The sequence below is a fragment of the Chrysochloris asiatica genome, unplaced genomic scaffold, assembly GCF_000296735.1.
Source record: "Chrysochloris asiatica unplaced genomic scaffold, ChrAsi1.0 scaffold00092, whole genome shotgun sequence".
Taxonomy (NCBI): domain Eukaryota; kingdom Metazoa; phylum Chordata; class Mammalia; order Afrosoricida; family Chrysochloridae; genus Chrysochloris; species Chrysochloris asiatica.
In genome coordinates this window covers 1,341,464-1,361,647 of record NW_006408610.1, presented here as the reverse complement: position 1 = coordinate 1,361,647, position 20,184 = coordinate 1,341,464, and the positions used below count along the sequence as shown (strand labels likewise).

Below are 20,184 nucleotides of genomic sequence, written 5' to 3'. Positions count from 1 at the left end.
GAGCCCACCATGTGTGTCCAAGTAAACTGTGCTCCAGAGGGTTTTCAGTGGCTATAATCTTAGGAAGCAGATCTCCAGGCATTTCTTCCACAGTCCCATCTTGGATTCAAACAGCCAATCTCTTAGGAGCCGAGCACTGTTTGCACCACCCTGGGACCTCACTTCCCCCAAAACAAAACGTTGTTGTGGATTCTTACTTAGAGCAACACCATGTATCAGAGTAGTAGGGTTTTCTTGGCTTTCATCTTTATGGTAGGAGATTGCCAGGCTTTTCTTCCACAGTACAGCTGGGTTAAGTTTGAACCATCAACTTTCAGATTAGTGGTCAAGTGTAAACTATCTGCTCCACCCAGGGACTTTTCACTTTCCCATAAGATCCTTCCTAAAAGTAAGTAAGGTGATCTCCTAAATACGATTAAAATTGACCATTTATTAGGTGTGGACAAATGCTTAACAAGTGTGTTTTTAATTTCAGCTATAACTGAAATTGAGCTCTATGATGATAATTAATCAGCTCTACTAGTAATATCCAGTATATGTAATTGTTAAGATTACTTCTAGCCCTAACCAGCAAGACCAGACAGTATTTACCACAAAAATCAACTAAAATGTAGGATGTATACATTCATTTATGATCCTATCGGGGTTGGGGGGGGGGCAAAATAAGGATATGCAGTGAGAAGAATTGTTAACAGTTTTGAAAACATTTACTGCAGAAAAGGATGAGATGAGATGGTATACAAGACAATAAAAACTGTGCTAAATTTAAGGTTTATCTGAAAGCTAAGAAAAGACAAACAAACATATAAATAAAAAGATAAGACATTTCATTTTTAATTGGTCAGAAAAAGAAAACAAAACAGTTCTGGACAATGTCAAATTCCACACACCATAATGCTATTGTTATACATTAAATATAATTACTATCTATACATATGCAAAAATATAAAGTTCTATTTCATACAATAAAGTCCTTTATAGAAACCAACTTAAAATTACACAGAACTTCTAAAGGTTTCCTTTAAAGGTTTTAAAACAAAATGCTAATTCTAAAAACATTGTCCTTTTTGTCAGTTCCCAAATTAAAGCTACTTAAAACAAAGCAAAAATTGATAGCTCAGTCACGTACTGCTTAAATAACATTGTTCAGGCATCTCTAAAATTCTCCATTTTTCAAGTATGGAAATACAACTCAAATATTCCACAGTACAGTACTAAACAGATGGAAGATTTAGGAATGACTTTATTGGCATATGGCACAATATTAGTGTCCTAGTTCTTCAAATAAATATTAGGTTTTGGTTTTCTTCTAAGAGACCAAAATTGTAATTTACATTAAAGTGATTTTAAATGTAGTAATAAGACTTAGTGTGTAAAATATAACATCAATATTTTATCACAAAAGTAAAACTGGTTAAGTTATAAAAGGAGTCAGAATACTGCTCGCACACACTGGGAATTTAAAGCTCATCATGATAGAAATATTCCTCATGGAGCTGTCGGCCATAATCTGTAGCTTCACTGGTAAGAAACAAGTCCTCGTTTTCTAGAATCTCTGCTTCCGAGAGCTTTCTGTCACCATTCAAATCCATTTCATCAATTAGATGCATAGCCTGTAAAACAAAACAAAACAAAGCAAAAAACTGTCAAATATAACAAGTATTTTCACCAAGATGTTCACATTTTCATGTGTGGGTTTTGATTTGTCAAAACCATTCAGGTGTGCCAGGTACTAATCACTGTCTAATCTCCTCAAAATCTTACACATCGTAACTGGGTCTGTCTACAGCTTCTCTCGTTATCTGCAGTCTTAATTTCTGCTGGGTCTGCCTCCTACCCACTCAAATCCAATCCAGGATATCCTAAGGATAACTAAAAGTTAGTACCACCCACTTTAAGGCCCTTAGGAGAAAAGACATTACAGGTAGATGCAAGCTTCCATTATTCTATTCACTGTACTATCAAATTCATACATAACATTCTCCCTGATGATCGAAAACACGTCATAGATTTCAATCAAAATGAGCAATGCATCAGCTTTAAATAGTTTCATTATTTCTTTGATTTTTAAGATTTGTTTTGAAGTTCCTTTCTGAGCCATTCCACCAAAGGGAAAAGAAATACATAAACAAAGGGACAGACCTTCTGTCACTCTTACCTCCTCTTGTGCAATGCCCTGGTTATTGGGTACCACCCAAGATAACAGCTCTTGGGGATCAAGTCTACCATCATTATCTTTATCATAATCATTCACGAATCTGTCTTTCTCAACAAGTATCCATTCGGGATCTTCAGTTGCAGCTAAATATAAAGGAAACAAATATACATATTTAAGACTATCACATGTACCAGACAGAAATCTGGTATATCTTTAGAATAAAGGAAGTTTAAATTTATATATAAAAGTTTAAATTTATATATAAAAGAAGGGGGGAATCCTGGTGTGGTGCTGTAAAAATAAGCATTGGACTACAAGGTCGAACTCATCAGCCACTCCATGGAAACCCTATTCAGGGTTGCTAGGAACAGAACCAACTCAACAGCACTTAACAACAATAACAATATAAAGGAAGCCTAGTGAAACAGTGACTTCATTGAAAAGTCCTGAAACAAGTACAAAATAAACAGCAATTTTTAAAAGTGACACATACTAAAAGAACTCAGTTTTCAAACAGTTGCATATTCTCACCAAGTAGTAATCTTATTAATTGCTGCTACTTGTCCAGAGATCGAGCTTTCCCAAATTTGAGTTGGATAGTGTTGTTTTTTAATGTATATATATCATTGTTGTTGTTGTTGTTATGTGCCATCGAGTCGGTTCCGACCCATAGCGACCCTGTATAGGGTTTCCGATCATGGGACTACATAAAGTTTTCAGCACATTCTTATAAAGTAATGCCATGTATAATTTTAAGTGGCATTCACATTAAGTAAAATCAGTGACAAATATTAAAATGACATTGTTTGATGTGTTTCAATAATTGTGAAAAAGACAGCTACTGATAAAAATAAAAGGCTGCAGACAATGCCTATAATTTCAAACACTCAGACATGTGCTGCCTTCTACACCAGTATTTACAGTATTTTGTGTTTCTTTCTCTTTTAAGATGCAAAGATATTACATTTTGCTTAAAATACTAATCTTTATTTCCTTCCTCAATTGAATTGATAATTACATTTGTTTGTAAGGGGAAAAAAAGTTTGAATCCAAATATGGCACTAAAAGCATTCTCAGATAAGGACCCAATTCCTTTGCTTCACTTCTATTACAGTTAACTTGGTAAAACAAGTTAAGAATCAGACACAATGCCTGTTGTTCATTTTTCTCTGTCAAACAGTGTGTTCAAACAAGCCAGGCTATCTTTCAATTTCTTTCTTTTTTAATTCTTCTCTTTTTTTTCTCCTTCCACACTCCCGTAAGCGACTTACTTGGATCTCGCCTGTAATCACCGAGAAATTCTTCCAAACTAACAAATCCATCACCATCTTTGTCATGTTCTTCTAAAGCCTCTTGAATGACAAATTCCTATTACATGTTCATAAAAAAATATTTTTTAAAGTTAGTCACAAAATTTTCAATCTCAGCACCATCTGAATCAACCCTATTTTAGAACTTATTTAGGAATAATCATTCTGGTTGTACATACTTACAGAACAATCTTCCCAAACATTGGAAGTTAGAAGCAAGAATAAAACTCCTCGTAGAATAAACACAAGACCACAAGGTTGGTTTGAGTTGCAAGGTCAGCAGTTCAAACTCACCAGCCACTCCTTGGAAACCCTATTCAGTTATGAGTCGGAACCAAATCGATGGCACTTATCAACAACAACTAAGAAGCATAAGACCAACACCCTCAACTTGTGAAGAACTACACTTCACCCTCCTAAACAACACTGGCACTAACTCATACTGCTTTCTGCAACTGTCTACATATTGCCCTCCCTTTCAAGAACGATTATTTGTTACTTCCCTTGTCATTTTCTAACACCAATCCATCAACAACCACAAAAGAAACCCTACCAAAATGAATACAATCCACTTTAAGGCTCTTAGATCTCTACATAAAACTGTTCTACGTGTTGCTGTTAAGTGTCACTGAGTCAGTTCCAACTCAAAGAAAGGAAGCCTCGAAAGGGATTCTGAGGAGTGGCTGATACATTTAAACTGCAACCTGGTGGCTGGCAGTCCAGTGCTTACCCTACAGTTTGTAGGTAGAACACCAGGAGTCCTGCTGTCATTCACAGAATCTCAACTGTCTCAAAGCTCCCTCCAATCACCTCAGACTTCTCCCAAACCTGTTCTTCATCCTTATCAATACATCTCGACCAACTCTTCTTCCTGACCCCAGGATTAGACTTCTAGTTGCCCTGAGCCCACGGTCAGCTGCTTCAGTGCTTCTTTCAATACCTCCCTATCTTGGACTCTTTTCCTCTCATGCTAATCTCCCGTCTGCACAGCAAACCCACTTCACTTTTCTATTTCAGAACCATAAAGTCTCACAAAATAGACAAGAATATAAAACGAAGCCTAACAATTTAATTTTTGCTGTATCACTGGACCTTCCACTGCAGCTTAGAAGTCTCTGCCTCAGTTTCCCTAACATGCTCTGTTGTTGTTAAGTGCCATCAAGCCAGTTTCAACCCAAAGCCACACGGTATAGGTTTCCTGAGGTGTGGCTGGTGGGTTTGAACCACTGACCTGGTAGATAACAGTCCAGTACTTCTCCTATAGCATCCCAAACTCTCTACAGCTGTTTGGGTTTTTTTTAAAACCTCCACTTTCTTTGGACCATACTGCAACCTTCCACAATACTCTCTTAGAAAAATTCCTTGTATGTTTCCAAATATGAGAAATCTCCTGAAATGCTTTCTTGTTGACCAGTTCTTGATTCCTGACTCTCCCAAGTCTTCAGTCTCTTCTACAGCAGCTCCTTCTTCTGTGCCTTTAAACACATTCAAATCTCCAGGATTTTGCTGGACCCATTAACTAGCTGCCTGTGTTTTCTTCCCTGATGAGTGTCTCCTAACCTACATCTATTATTTTCATTTTCTTTTAAACACTTTTTAATGTGCATTTCAGCATCACAATTCTAGTGAATCAGACTCAAATATCCTCATTGCCTTCATTCTTGTCAAATCGAAAGACTTAATCCATTTGTACATGAAACACTGCTTAAGTGTAAACTTTTAAATCAAATATTACCGATTTTCTATCTAGAAACCAGGAGATCTTAATCTAGGAATCCTAAAATTCATTTTAAAGGGAGAAATCTTGAGGAAATTCTGAAATTATCATTCAGTATTTTGTGGGTGGGTGCACTGTGTGATTTTTCTGGAGCACAGTTCATAATATGTATCAGATTCTTAAGAGAATCTGTGAACCAATAAAAGTTAAGAACTACTAACCAATAGGACTATTTTCCATGTAAAATCCTCCTCTTGGGAGACAAAAGACATACTTCAAGAGTAACCATGGTTACAAGAATCTTTGGAGCTATATCAGTAACAATAACTTTTAATCCAAAGTTGTTGTTGTCGTTGTTATGTGACCCTGTATAGGGTTTCCGAGGGTGTAAATCTTTACGGGAGTAGAAAGCCTCATCTTTCTCCCGCTTAATCCAAAGTAGAACTACTTAATTTGTTCCTGTACCCTTGGTCTTTTACCTACATGAAATATACTCTTAAAGGGCAAAAGGACTATATAAAAATGATTAAGGTAAATAGGAATTAATGAAGATGTTCTGAAATGCAACACCATGTATGTGCTGCCATCACCTCTAATGGCATCAAAGAAAATTGATTATCTTCCTCCATCCCGTCTGTGGAATGGTACTATCTTTACCATTGTTGTCATGTAAACTCATAACCTCAGCATCATCTCTGATGCTCTCCTTCCCATCATACTTACTTAGTCCTGTTTATGCTATCTCCAAAACCTATGTCATTTCATTGCTAAACCACACACCAGGCTATAGCATATAATGCCTACCTGATTTCACGGGACATACCCCTGCTCAAAGTCTTCCTGCGTTCCTTATTCCTGAGAGCATGAGACCCGGCATCCTCTGACTGCCATTCTTGGGTTCAATCATCTTACCCCAAATTAATCTTGGCACTAAAACACACTGTGCCCTGGCACTGTTCTTTAACTAGGTCATGTATTTTGTGCCAAGTTAGAAATCAGAAGCTTCAAAATGGCAAAAGGAGTGGTACTAACGGCAATGTTTTGCCCCTGAGCTACGGGAAAAACCGTTATCTGCAGTCCAGTTATTCAATGCAGCAACTTCTGACTTTGCCTCAAGAAACAAAAAACTCTATCTTCTTTCTGTGAAATACCTTGGGAACTAAGCCACATAACTGAAGCCGATGCAATGCAACAGACTCAGTGTAAACGTGTAGCCGATTTCTAAACACTATTTTTTATATTAGGAACCCTGATGGCGCAGTTGCTAAGCACTTGGTAGCTAACCAGAAAGTCAGTGGTTTGAACCCACCAAAACTGCTGTGCTAAGAGAAAGCTGTGGCACTCTGCTTCCATAGAGATTGTTGTCGTTGTTAAGTGCTGTAAAATCAGTTTCAACTCATAGCGACCCTGCATAGGGTTTCCAAGGAGCAACTGGTAGGTTTCATCCACCAGTCCTGTGGTAAGCAGTCCAGTGTATATCCTACATTACCACAAAGATTTCAGCCTTGGAAACCTATGGACCTTTCTATTCTGTTTGATAGGGTCATTATGAGTCAGAATTGGGTCAACAACAATGGTCTTTTGTTTTTTACCACCGCCTCAACTTCCTTTCCACTTCTACTCTGAGACAAGAATTTTTGATCTTCCTGTCTCTTAAATATTGTCCAGAGGGACCAGTCACTGGTGCAGGATATCTTATTTGGTAAAGTGGAGGGTCAGAGAAAAAGAGGAAGAGCCCCAGCGAGATGGATTGGCACAGTGGCAGCATCAATGGGCTCAAATGAAGCAAAGATGGTGAGGTTGGCCCAGGACCTGGCAGTGTTTCGTTATGTTGTGTCTAAGGTCGCTATGAGTCAGTACCAACTTGATGGCACCTAACATCAACAAATATAATTCACTCCAGTGACGTAATAAACAAAGATCTTAATGATCTGGTCACTCAATAATTCTCTGAAAACGTTTCTTTCTTACCGTCATATAATCAACTTCTTCAGGATGCTCGAAAGCAATGAATTCTTCCAGATTCAAACCAGGACCTGAATCCTGGTTAGCTTTTTCAAATCGTTTCTTGTCTTTTAAATGAAGCTTTGAAAAATAAATAAACAGGTTTAAAGGTCTTGTTAGTATAATAACAACATTTAAAGTACTTTAAAAAACATAAGCTACATGGAATTTAAAGCACATTCTATCTCCACATCATTCCTTTGAAGACAGACTGAGCTAATATAACAAACATTTATTATAGGCAGGTATAGACCCAGCTCTCAACTTCAATGAAGCCACTTACTTGCTGTGTTAATCAAGTCAAGCTATGTAACCTTTCTAGAAAATTGGGATAAAAGTCCATATTGAGTAACTGGGATAAGGATCCCTTATCAAGCAATTGTTGCTGTTGTTGTTAAGTGCCAACAAGTCAGTTCTGACTCATAGCAACCCTATATAGGACTATATAGGGTTACCAAGGAGTGACTGGTGGGTTTGAATTGTCGACCTTGAGGTTCAAACTGACCTTGCGGTCTTGTACATTATCTGTGGAGTGCCACACCAGGACTCCATCAAGTAATTACCAAGCCCTAACTATGCAGTATTTAATAAATGTGAGCTGAGGCTGTCAGCCCTTGTAAAGATTTACAGTCTCAGAACCCACGGAGTGGTTTACTCTGTCTTAAAGGGTTGCTATGAGTCAGAATCAACTGGATGTCAGTGAGTTTGAGTTTGTTGAGCTGTTACTATTATTGATTGCAAAACTATAATCATTGCTCAATCATCAGTCTAATCATTGACTTAGATTAGGGAACGGTCAGTTTTCCCTGTTCTTTCTGTACCACTGCCTTTCAACAATCTCAGTACTTTCCTGGATGCCCAAAATGAACTAAATTTTGACCATGTCCAAAATCTTGGCAGGGTCTTTTCAAATTGTTTCTGGTCTTCTAAATAACTTTTTTAAAAATATGTTAACAAGTTTCAAAAGAAAGGGAGAAAGTCCTCTTATCTTGAGGATCTCATATTATTAGTGTAAAGCTAATAATAATATCTGGAAGTCTATTTTTAGTAGGCTCTTTATAGTGGTAATTCTGCATGTTCAGAAATAAAGACTTCAAAAGTCTAAATGGATCCATTTCCTATTTTCTTTCTCATGTTTATTTTTGTTCAAGTAGTAAAATGAGTCAGCAGCTATTACGAACACGATGGCTTTTGATAATTTTTCAAAAGTACCTCTGCAACCAAGAACCTTGGGAAAAAAATGCCACATTGCTAATCCGGCATAATTTCTATTTTAAGAATTTTAGGACTAGCTTTCCTTCCCATAAATTGATGCATTTTAAAAAACACAATTACAAATGTTTTAGCAGCTTTAAATTTATGTTGTTTCACTGTTGAAAAGAAATATTCTTTTCAATTTTCTAGAAAAATAGAGACAGCTAGGGAGCAGTTATTTAAGTAAATACTAGTTCTTTTACAGTGACTAATTTACAGAGGTTTACCTTTCTCCCCATAGAATTCAGTCTCTTAAACATCCAGACCCCACAAGCCAGAAATACTTACCCAATCATGAAAGAAGGAGGGAAAAAATCCAAGTTAGCTCCAAATAATTGCTTTTACTTTTAAGTCTTATAATTTCAAATAACTACATAAAGTAATTTGCATTTTACTTTAAGGTTTAACATGAGGAAAAGTCAAGATATTAGAATTTGGGGTACTTTGTCAAGAAATTCAAGTTCTTTTTTGAGGGGGGGTATAAACCACTATTCAAAATAACCAAGTGCCATAGATTGCTTATGAAAGAACTCTACAATCTGAAGTAAAATAGTCCATGTTTCAGCAGAGGAACTTGCCTATGGAAAGAAAGGACCTCTTTCAACAAGCTGAGATTTTTTTCAATTAAAAAAAAAAAGTTTTCTGGCTCCTATTTCAAATTTTTAAAAATAAAATCAAGTTATGTATGTTTTAATAGATTTTATGCATGATCATTTAAAGAGCACAATTTAAGACTAGCTCATTATTAAATAAACCAGTAAGCAGAAAGACCTTTTTCTTCAAATCAGAAACTTTCTAAAAGATAAAAACAAGAGATGGACAATCCCATAAAACCTCATTTTCCCCCTTTTGTATAAAAACTTTATATTCTCATAGAAGGCAGAAAGAGCTAGGAACAGTAGTGAAAAGAAACGACCATAATTTCTGTTCTTATAGCATCACAGGAGCTTGTGAGGAACAAAACTGCCATCTTTTGGTAGACTAATGATTTGCATGAGGAAATACATAAACTGTGAAACTAAAACAAAAAGTCTAGGTCTTCAAAAATCTGATTAGTTGCATGTAAGGTTATACCTTACGTAAATAAATATTGCTACAATAGGCATCTTCAGCAGTTGACTTTAGAAGTCAGCTTAGCTGGCAATTGAGCTTTTGCCAAGCAAGTCCCCAAACTTTAATTATCCTGCTTAAAAGTGCTGACTGCAATGGTTCATCGTATAATAAGGAAAAGCCTTTCCAGGCATTTCACAGCCTGAAAGGCTCATTACTCCAGCTCGTCTCTACAGAGAGACTTAATAAAACTAAAATAAAATGCAGGTATCAAGTTGGTTTTTGTTTTTTAGTATGTTTCCCTAAGAAATTTTTATTTTATTCAGATACCCACTTACTTTTCATTTTATTTGTGGTCTAAATTATTCTGTAACTTTGGTTAAGACTCAGTTCATATATGTCCTTTATTTTGTATTTTGGAGAATATTCACATGCTTACTGATATTTAGGGCATTTAACAACAACAACAATTTATATCAAATTCTAATGAAGTATGATTAGAAACTTCCTGAAGAAGATAGAGGCATGTTCCTGATTATGTGGTCATGTCAAGATAACCAGTAGGACTCCCATTGAGCGGTGTTTACACCAAGGGTCTGCATCAATTCCTTTAAACTATTAATGTCCATTTAACTCATTCTTGGAGTCTCGGTGTGGCGCTATGCGTTAATGCGCTGGACTGCAAGGTTAGTTTGAACCACAAGGTTAGTGGTTCAAGCTCACCAGCTGCTCCTTGGAAACCCTAGACAGTGTTGCTTGAAGTCAGAACTGACTTGACGGATAGCAAAACTCATTCTGAAAACACTAGAGAGTCTTATAATCGACATCTTCTAACTACTCAGTGGGGAACAGAGCATTAGAACAAAATATAATTTAAAAGAAAACTGTACATAACCAGGTCTATCAATCAGTCATATACCTCTTCAGAGAGACAATTTTCTGCTCAATAGCAAGATCTTTTATGTTACCACCACTCTCAAGAATATAGATTAAAAAAAACCACATAAAAATCCAAAATCACATTTTTTTTTTGGATAGGCTATTAATTATTTTGGGGGTCAAGGGAAAAAAAAAAAAAAAAAGACACAATTAGAATTGGACTAAAGTATGACTGATTGTAAAATACTACAGTTAACTTGTTTTACTACCTAGCAAGGAAACCTTGGTATCATACCATGGTTTTGGTTTTAGAAAAATCCCAAACCTCTAACGATGCTTTTGAGGTAAGTTAATGTCAATTTAATATTGTCAATTTAATAAGGAGCTCTGGCAGCGTAGTCGTTACGAATCAGGCTGCGAACCTTAGGATCAGCAGTTCGAAACTACCAGCTGTTCCGCGGGAGAAAGATGAGGCTTTCTGCTCCCGTAAAGATTTACAGCCTCGGAAACTCTTGTACAGGGTCACTATGAGTCGGAACCGACTCCACAGCACATAACAACAACAACAATGTCAATATTAAAGGAAGAAGCCTAGTAAATGACAATCCCAAATCCCATGGCCATCAATCATTTCCTGTTTGGCACTAACAAGCCAATATAAAGTTGGGATTCACACTCATTTTAGTCTGCTGTCAGATGAAGACCCAAGTAAGAGGAAACCAAAAAAGTACAACAAAAGAACATTTTCCTCTTTTCTCCTACCTACTCTAAAGCTGATATAGTTAACAAGTGCCGAAGCACTTTTTAAAAATTGACTAATATAAACTTATGAACAATTGTATATGCTTTCTTCAACAATATTTATTTTAATCAAAATAGAACTACTTACTAGTTTAACTGCTACTCCAAATCCATTGTTGCCGAGTTGGTTCTAACTCACAGAAACCCTATAGGTCAGAGTTTCTGAGGCACTTAGTATTAGAGGCTGGTGGGTTGGAACCACTGGCCCTTCGGTTAGCAGCCCAGTGTTTAGCCCACTGAGCCACCAGGGCTCATTCCAACTGCTGCTCTTATAGTTCTCTCTCTCCATGTTACCATTATCCCCATATTTCATAGATGAAAACACTCAGGCATAATGGGGTTTAATAATTTACTCAAGGAAACACAACTATTAAGTGGTAGAACTGGATGCAAGTTGGGTGGAAAATGGGCGCCTTTAACCTCTACACTAAGGAGTCCTGGTGGTGTTGTAGGATAAGCACTGAACTGCTAACCACAAGGCTGGCAGTTTAAATTCACCAGCAGCCCTGTGGGGGACGAAGCTTTCTGCTCCCATAATGATTGACAGCCTCGGAAACCCTATGCAGAGTTGCTATGAGTGGGAATTGACTCAACGTCAGTGGATTGGGTTGGGTTCGGTTTAACTTCTAAATAGTGCTACGCCCATACTACACACAATCATTAGCAGTAAAACAGCCAACTAGCTGATGAAGAATGGGCACAATAAATATTAAAACCCCCAAAGAAAAACTAAACCAAATGTCACCTAATATTAGTGATGCTATAGGACAGAGGAGTTCCTTAGGGTTTCTGAGACTGTTCACCTTTACAGGAATAGACAGCCTCATCTTTCTCCCAAGGAGTGGCTGGTGGGTCTCAATCACCAACCTTGTGGTTAGCAGTTCAGTGCTTAACCCACCATGCCACAACAGCTTCTCAACTTATTTAACAATGGATATGTTAAGGAATAAGGATGTTCAAATGTTTTCCAAGCACCCTTCACTATAACTTTGTGACAGAGTTTGCAACAAAATGTTTGATTTTATTATTCTATGTATAAAAAGCTACCTATATTAGAAAAATGTTTTAAAAGTACCTCTGAAATGCAGAAATATTTGAAATGGCAAATTTCTGACACTTACAGTCATTTGAACTCATGTACTTTTAGTTTAACAAACTTCTTAAAAGTCTTGAAAAGTTCCTACTCATATCTAACTAAAAAGTTTCAAATCATTTTTACTAATTTCTAAATCAAACTTGTCTTCCTCAGCTCTGCTTGGTGGTTAAGTGCTGTTGAGTTGGTTCAAACTCATAGTAACTAACCCTCTATAGGGTTTCCCAGGCTGCACAACTGTGCAGGAACAAACAGCCTCATCTTTCTCCTGCAGAGCGGCTGGTGGGCTTGAGCCACCAACCGTGGGGTTTGCAGTCCAGTGTTTACCCAGTAAATTCAACTGTGGGAAACAACAGAACTCATAGGGATACTGTGTTCTCAGAAATGAGTTATTTTATATAAAAACAACATGCTTAACAATGTGAATGTGCCTTCTTGGTAATTTAAAGTAAAACACTGGCATCTAGAATACATAAATAAGCCACTCTAGCAACAAGGACAAATACTGCAGCTGAGACACAGAGTTAGAATCCTAAATCTGTCTAGAAAGGAAGGAAACCATCAAACTGTCCATTGAAGTGGAACAGGTTATTTACCTAGGGAACAGGGCAATCCTGTCTCTCTTCTCAGACCCCTTGTGCTCGTTCATGTGGGAAGGTCAAGTGAACTGATACAAACTGAAAGAACAGCTTGTGCACAGGTACTCACCTGCCTAAAAGACTCCTCTTCTACATCATCCAGAGCAGTGTCCTCATCAAAGTCGATCACACGATCATACATCTGAATGTTGTATTCATCCCAAGTCACAACATCATCACTGTTCTTGTCATATTCAACAAACTGTTGTTTTGCTTCTTGCATAGCATAATGTTTAAAGGACATCTGAATCCATGAACTGAGTTCATCTATGAGAATTACAAAATACAATGAATGTAGCAATACTTCTGAGACCAACAGGATTTCTAAACCTTTTTTGTCTGTTTGTGTGGTTGATTCAAAAGCAATTAGGTGAAGTTACATGATTTTGGAGACAGGTCTGTCTAGTAGAGTGGGGAAAACAGACTGAAAAGGAAGGGAGTGCATTACAACATTACTGAACACAGAAAAGCAACCACTTGTTACTTGATTGTTCTGGGTTTGTTATTTTTGTCTTCTCTAGAGATATATTCTTAAATTCTTCAAGCACAGGGATTATTAGTATTATTATTTTACCTTTATTCCTAGTACATGTCTCATGTCTAAGTCTTCTCTAGAAAAATAATTAAGTGCCTTCCAGTTGTTTCCGACTCACAGCAACCCTGTATAGGGTTTCCAAGGAGTGGCTGGTGAGCTTGAACCACCAACCTTATGGTTCAAACTGCATTAACCCCAAAATCATGCATGTTTACAAATACTGGCCAAGTTGCATAGAAATGAATATGGATGCAGGGAAGGAAGAGCTACTTGGCGCCTATGTATAGAAGATAAATATGTAGTTGCTAGAATATAAGTAGAGTTTGGGTCTGTTTTGTTCCCTGGCATACACCAAGTGCCCAGAAAATGTTTGACTCAATAAGAACTTGAATGATTTAACAATTGGTCAAAATAGCATTTTAAAAAAAAATTTATTTTTAATATTAACTAAAAAATTGCCAACAACCTTTGCATGTTACCAAATAATGTCTCAGGAAGCATAAATGTTCTTGTACTTGAATAACTTATTTAATATGTCTTAAGAAATACAGTGTTTATGAACGTGATAAAAAGTTTTCTTTTTAAAACATATGGTACTTAAACTTTTATGACAGAATTAATAGAAGTTATGTGGGTAGGGTCTAAATTGTGAGAAGTTATTCAATTGACTGATGTCTGTGAAACACTCCCTTTAGCCACATCATAAAGCACCTGGAGGGCATTTTAACAAAACCAGTAGCAATTATATTTCCCTTCTGCAACAGTTGTCTAGACATTGTACTTGAAGACAAGGGAAAAGTTTCTAAATCTCAAATATTCACTTTAAAATCAACTTGTTGTTGTTGTTGTTGTTAAGTACCATGGAGTTGGTTCTGACTCACAGTGACCCTGCACAGGGTTTCCAAGGCTGTAAATCTTTACGGAAGCAGAAAGCTTCATCTTTCTCCCTCAGAACGGCTGGTAGTTTCAAACTGCTGACCTTAGCAGCCCGATTTGTAACCACTACGCTACCTTTAACAAGTGTGCTCCTTTAACAAGTGGTAGGGCACTTCACTAAGGGTCCCCTCCATAATTCGGGGGAGATTGGATGAGTAGCAAAGACAGTGTATCTTTCCTGAAGCTCAACCAAGAATATTCATTAAGGTAATGAGGTATTAAACAATCACTATGTATCAATTCCTCTAAGTACATTCTCTCTAATTTTCTAAACAAGTCATTATTATTATCACTGTTTTAATGCAGAGGAAATGAGGTTCAGGAAGTCTAGAGACCAACTCCTGCCATGGAATTTTGATGCTTCTCAAGACCCTCTCTCTGTTCCAGTTCTGCCTTTTAAAGTGCAAATTAGTGTAATTCCATAAAGAGGGCCCAAGCAGAATGAAGGTTTCCTTAAGCAGCAAGTGTCTTTCTCCTAGTTCATTTAAAGAGGCATCAAAAAACAGACTGGAGCAGGAATCAGAAACATGGGCTCTAGCTTCAGTTCTGCCACATAAGAAAAGTTTACCTTCTCAGAACCTTTGTTTTCAGATTTATAAAACGAAAATTTGGACTATGCTCCTTTTTATCTCTAAGGAGCTCTGGTAGCATAGTGGCTACCAGTCGGGCTGCTAACCTTACCAGCTGTTCCAGGGGAGAAAGATGAGGCTCTCTGCTCCCGTAAAGATTTACAGCCTCGGAAACCCTACACAGAGTTGGAACTGACTCCAGGGCACATAACCAACACCACCTTTTAGCTTTAAAATGTTTTAATATTTATGATGAACTATTTCAATATATCCAAGCCCTAACAAACAGGCAGGGGCAGTGTACCCAATATGCTAGGTTATAGCAGGCTTATTTATTCATCTATGGAGAGCAGTTTCATATGCTGTTCACCATGTGATGTGGTGCAGTCCATGTACAGATTAGTACAGATTAGTACAGATTAGTAAATCTATTCTTGTTTACTGTGTACTTCCGTCCCTAGCTGGGATTATACATTTGAAGAGGCTTTGATTCTGTAGAAAGGTGCTCTAGAGTTGGGAGATAGATACTAGCCATAACTTGAAGTACAATTTTGATGTGGTTAAAAAATACAAAATTGCTCACTGCAGATTAGCAAATATGCACAAGTAAACCCGTGCTTACCTTGCTGATTGGGTAATCTGACACTGCAGACAGGCACCATATAGTCTTCTAAATCAATTTATTTTGTATACATTTTAGTGCAACCAATTTTGGCTTTTTTTCTTACTGGATAATTAGAGTCCAAAGGTTTTCTTTTATGTTTATTAAGTTTTTGTTAAGTGTTGTTGAGTCAATTCTGACTCACAGTGACACTGTATAGGGTTTCTGAGGCTTTTTCTATCTCTGCAAGAACTCAAGCCTTAATCTTAGTATTCTTGACAGCACCAAAGTGAAGTGTGTCTTAAATTACCAGTCTTGAAGTTCAGTCTCCAGCAATTTTATTGTTGAATGCTGAGCAAAATTAAAATAGGAAATGGCACTGTGGGTTAGGCACTGGGCTGCTAACTGCAAGGTTCAAACCCACCAGCTGTTCCTCAGGAGGAAGATGAGGCTGTCTGCTCTTATAAGAGATTTACAGTCTCGGAAACCCTACAGAATTGAATCAATGGCAGTGAACATAGAATAATAATAAATTTATGTTCACAGTAATTGTCTTCTCAATCTTTTTTTGAGAACCAGCTTCAAAAGTGGAAAGGATCCATCACTTGAATTGGGGAGAGACAGTTGTACAGACCTTTATTCCAAGTGTTCTTTAAATAATCTGAACATTTTATTTCTGACTGCAGAACCTAACAGCACTCAGTTTTTGTTTGTTTTTTAAGTGAAAGATACAACAACTGAATTAGGAACAGGAGTGCTGGATTCTACTGGGTTTATCAATAATTTGAAAAGGGTCCTTATCCCTCTGGGTTTGTTTCTTCATCTCTTTAATAACAAGAGATGGACAAGATGGCTCTAAAGTCCCCACCAGCTTTAACATTTTGTGATAAACATAATTCACATGCAACAGGTCTTTTTCTACTTGCTTTTTTAAAAACAAGACGAGGATTACAATTCTAATGACACACATATCAAGAAAGCAGCAAATCGCTTAATGCCGTCAGAAAGTTACTGGCATGTTTCTCGAAATCAATTACATTGTTGACATTGATTAAAAAACAAAAATTTAGTCAAGTGAGGGGCAAGAGCGAGCCTTCAAGTGATGAACTGCACGTACTGTGGCCAGTTAATGATCTTTAGATCTTACTAAATTGCACGGGGTTGTAACTATGTCTGAAGATGTCCAGATACAAATGATACTCGCGTGCCTTCTCAAAGTACTTCTAATTTGCTAGAATACTAGCAATCTCCGTTCAACAGACACCCTCGTTTTAAATGTTTGCGTTTCTGTCTCCTATAATGGGACTTCTCAGCTGTTAGTTGCAGTAGGACCAATCTTACTTTCAGTGAGGAAGCCATCTGAGTCCAAGTCAATTTTCTTTATGATGGACTTCAGCCTTTTGTGTTGCTCTTCCAGGTTGAGTTTAACATACACATCGGCTTCATCCTTTAGGGGGGAAGCAGCACACAAGGCGCAAGCATTACTATCAAGGGAGGAAAGGGTAGGAGGAAATGGCTACCAGAAGCCTTCTATTGCGGAGGAATTTCGGGGTGACCCCACTTGCTCCCCAGATCCCCGGTCCCCTACACACACCCTCCAAGATCCAGCCCCCCAGCCATGCCATTTCCCCAGGCTTAGAGAGGCCCAGGGCGCCCCTAGAGAGCGAGGGCAAGGACGAGAGCACCGATGCGCCCCGCCCGGCCCCCATTGTCAGGCCGCCTCGGCCAGGCCTCGCCCGGCTGTCCCCCTTTGTCCCGGGACAAAGCCCGCGGCGGCGGCGGTGCGAGGCCCGACCTGCCCAACCCCGGCTCGGCCGCCTCACCTGGCCGCCCAGCAGCGCCTCGCGGTCGTAGTCGGCGCGGTGCTCGCCCTGCGGGTAGTGCAGCTCCTCGGCGTTACTGGCGCCGACCGCCGCGACGTACAGCAGCAGCAGCAGCCCCAACGCCGCGGGCCTCGGGCCCAGCCGCATCGTGCCGGCCCGTCGCCGACACAAAACGAGGCGAGCAAAGGGGTGGGCGGGGGCCCAGACGACCGCGGCGCAGCGTAGGTGGAGGGGTACGGTACGTGGAGGTGGGGCTGTCCCTCCAACCCCTCACAGGCTGAGGCCCTGCCGATAACGGCGCGGTAACGCGCCAAGGCCGAGGCTTATATGGCCGCAGCGAAGGGGCGGTGTTCCAGGAGGCGTCGCTGATTGGGCCGCATGACTGGGGGCTGGCCGCGACGATGTGGCGGTCTGCGGCCGGCCCACTAAAGCCAGGAGGCGGACCTGGAGCCATATCCCTGCCTGTATCCTCCACTTAGTTTCCTTCCAATGCTGTGCGCTCTGTGTATCCGTCTTGCCTGCCATCAATTAGAAAGGTAGGAGATTTGGGTGAAAACAATACAGCATCAAGAAATCTTTGTCTTGAGGAACCTACTAACAGTAGTCATTCCCCCAGCCTTCAGTGTATCTCTACGTATTTATATTGTCAGAGCAGGACTAAGAAACCCATGTACTGTAAGTACCCAGATGTTGGTCATCTGATACTCAGGTTCACCACTTAAAAATTACAGGATCTCGGCCAAGTTACTTGATTCCTGGAAATCTGTTTGCTCATTTATAAATGGTCACAGTAATAAGACTGCCTCAGAGTTCTGTAGGTTAAGCACTCGACTGCTAATTGCAAGGTCAACAGTTCGAGCCCACCAGCGACTCCACGGGAGAAAGACGAGGCTGTCTGCTACCTCAATGATTTACAGCCCCGGAAACCCTATACAGTTTTGCTATGAGTCAGAACTGACTCAATGGCACTTAACAACAGTTCCAATACAGCAGGCTCCAACGTATGGTGACCCATGTATACCAGAATAGAATGTTGCTCCATCCTACACCATCTTCATCATCTCTGTTTGAGTCTATCGTTGCAGCCATTGTGTCATTTCATCTCACTGAGGGTCTCCCTTTGCCTTTGCTGGCCTTTCACTTTAGTAAGCATGATAATCCTCTCTACCAATCCTGATGACTCATACAAATTAAGCTAGCAAAGTCTCAGACAAGGTTCTGTGATCCATGGGGTTTTCACTGGCTAATTTTCGGCAATAAATTTTTAGGCCTTTCGCACTACTCTGGACACTGTCCTGAAACCAAACTAATAGATAAGTGGAGGACATTTTTACACACACCTTACTTTATCCAGGCAGGTAGAAAAGTAAAATCGATGATTCCACAGAAGGAATAGATTAGCAAATACCTAGCAAAACCTTTACAGATAGAAGACATGTACATGTGGCTTTTATTCTATATCTATCTTCTAATCTATATAATTTCTCTAACAAGTGTTGTTGCTAGTGGCCACTGAGAGGCCCGGAGAAATTTGTAAGCTGCAGCTTGTGCCTTTTCTTTATTGATTGCTCCACTTCCCATCAGGCCTTTTCACACAGAAGAAAAGACTTTCTGGGTCCTCTTTCACTTCTCACTGCTTCTGTGTGAATTGGGAGCAAGAATCCTGTTCCAAACTGGAAAGCTTAGTAGGCATAAATCACACAGATTTCCTGGGTCATGTTGGAATTTTATTGTTTTGGGTCAGAGACCATGGAAAAGTTACAAAGCAAAGATTGTAATTCAGTGTAATCGTTCCAATGTTATAAAGATCAGAATTATAAATTCAGAGTATAAAAATAGGCATCATTTAAGAGTTGATTTCATTAAAATAAACAACTACCCTCCCCCCCAATTAAAAAAAATTATTACAAGGTCATTTTAATTTTAATCTAAGGTCAGGATTTGAAACAAATGCCCTCACTTAACATAAAAGACTGCTTTCTTCCTACTGTGTGCCAATGAAGACAAGGTAAACTTTGAGCAGCTTTTGATGTAACTACAGGTACAAAGAATAGAATAAAAGCTATTATGGAAAGTTACTCTAAGCTTAAGGACTCCACAAATGGAGAATTTGGGGCACAAAAGAATCTAATGGTATCTAAGGAGGCAGTGGGGTGGACCACATAAATGACTGGGCATCAGAAGACTTGACATCTACGGCCATCAAGCTGATTCCAGTAAGACAGAGTATTACTACTCTAGAGAGTTTCCAAGGTTGTAAATCTGTACAGAAACAGACTGCCATACCTTTCTTCTGCCGAGCAGCTGGTGGGTTCAAACTGCCAAACTTTCAGTTAGCAGCTGAGTACTGTAAGCACTTTAACCAGGGCTCCTTCCTTGGACCCTTCAACTCAAACCAGACCCACTGTTGTCAAGCCACTTCCAGGTCATAGGATAGAGCAGAACTGCTCCTAAGAGGTCCAAAGATTCTAAATCTTTACGGAAACAGACAGTCTCATCTTTCTCCCAAGGAGCACTGGTGGGTTTGAACCCTGACCTTGTAGTTAGCAATCCAATGCTTAGCCCACTGTACCCTTAAAGGAAGCCCATCTCTTCACTTGGAGTCCTAGTGTAGTGATGCACAATAAGCACTGGATTGCTAACTGCAAGATTGGTGGTTCAAACCAACCAGCGGTTCCTCTGAAAGCTTGTATACATAGTCACTGTGGTTGGAACTGACTCCATAGAACTTAGCAACAACAACCATTTCTTCATCTATAGGAAAAGGATTGTCAGTTCAGGAGTCTTAATTTCATATTTTGGGCTCCTAAGTGAGT

General features: G+C 39.0%; 1 protein-coding gene across 1 annotated transcript; it reads right to left on the bottom strand.

Annotated features, from left to right (window-relative positions):
- Nucleotides 1–1,309: 1,309 nt before the first annotated feature.
- RCN2 (reticulocalbin 2, EF-hand calcium binding domain) lies at nucleotides 1,310–17,569 on the bottom strand. Its single transcript, XM_006866458.1, has 7 exons — nucleotides 17,369–17,569; nucleotides 16,887–16,992; nucleotides 12,975–13,171; nucleotides 7,157–7,270; nucleotides 3,430–3,526; nucleotides 2,159–2,301; nucleotides 1,310–1,613 (listed from the first exon to the last, which is right to left on the bottom strand). The coding sequence occupies exons 1-7, from the start codon at nucleotides 17,513–17,515 to the stop codon at nucleotides 1,461–1,463; spliced, it is 957 nt and encodes a 318-aa protein (XP_006866520.1). The 5' UTR covers nucleotides 17,516–17,569; the 3' UTR covers nucleotides 1,310–1,460.
- Between the last annotated feature and the right edge of the window lie 2,615 nt (nucleotides 17,570–20,184).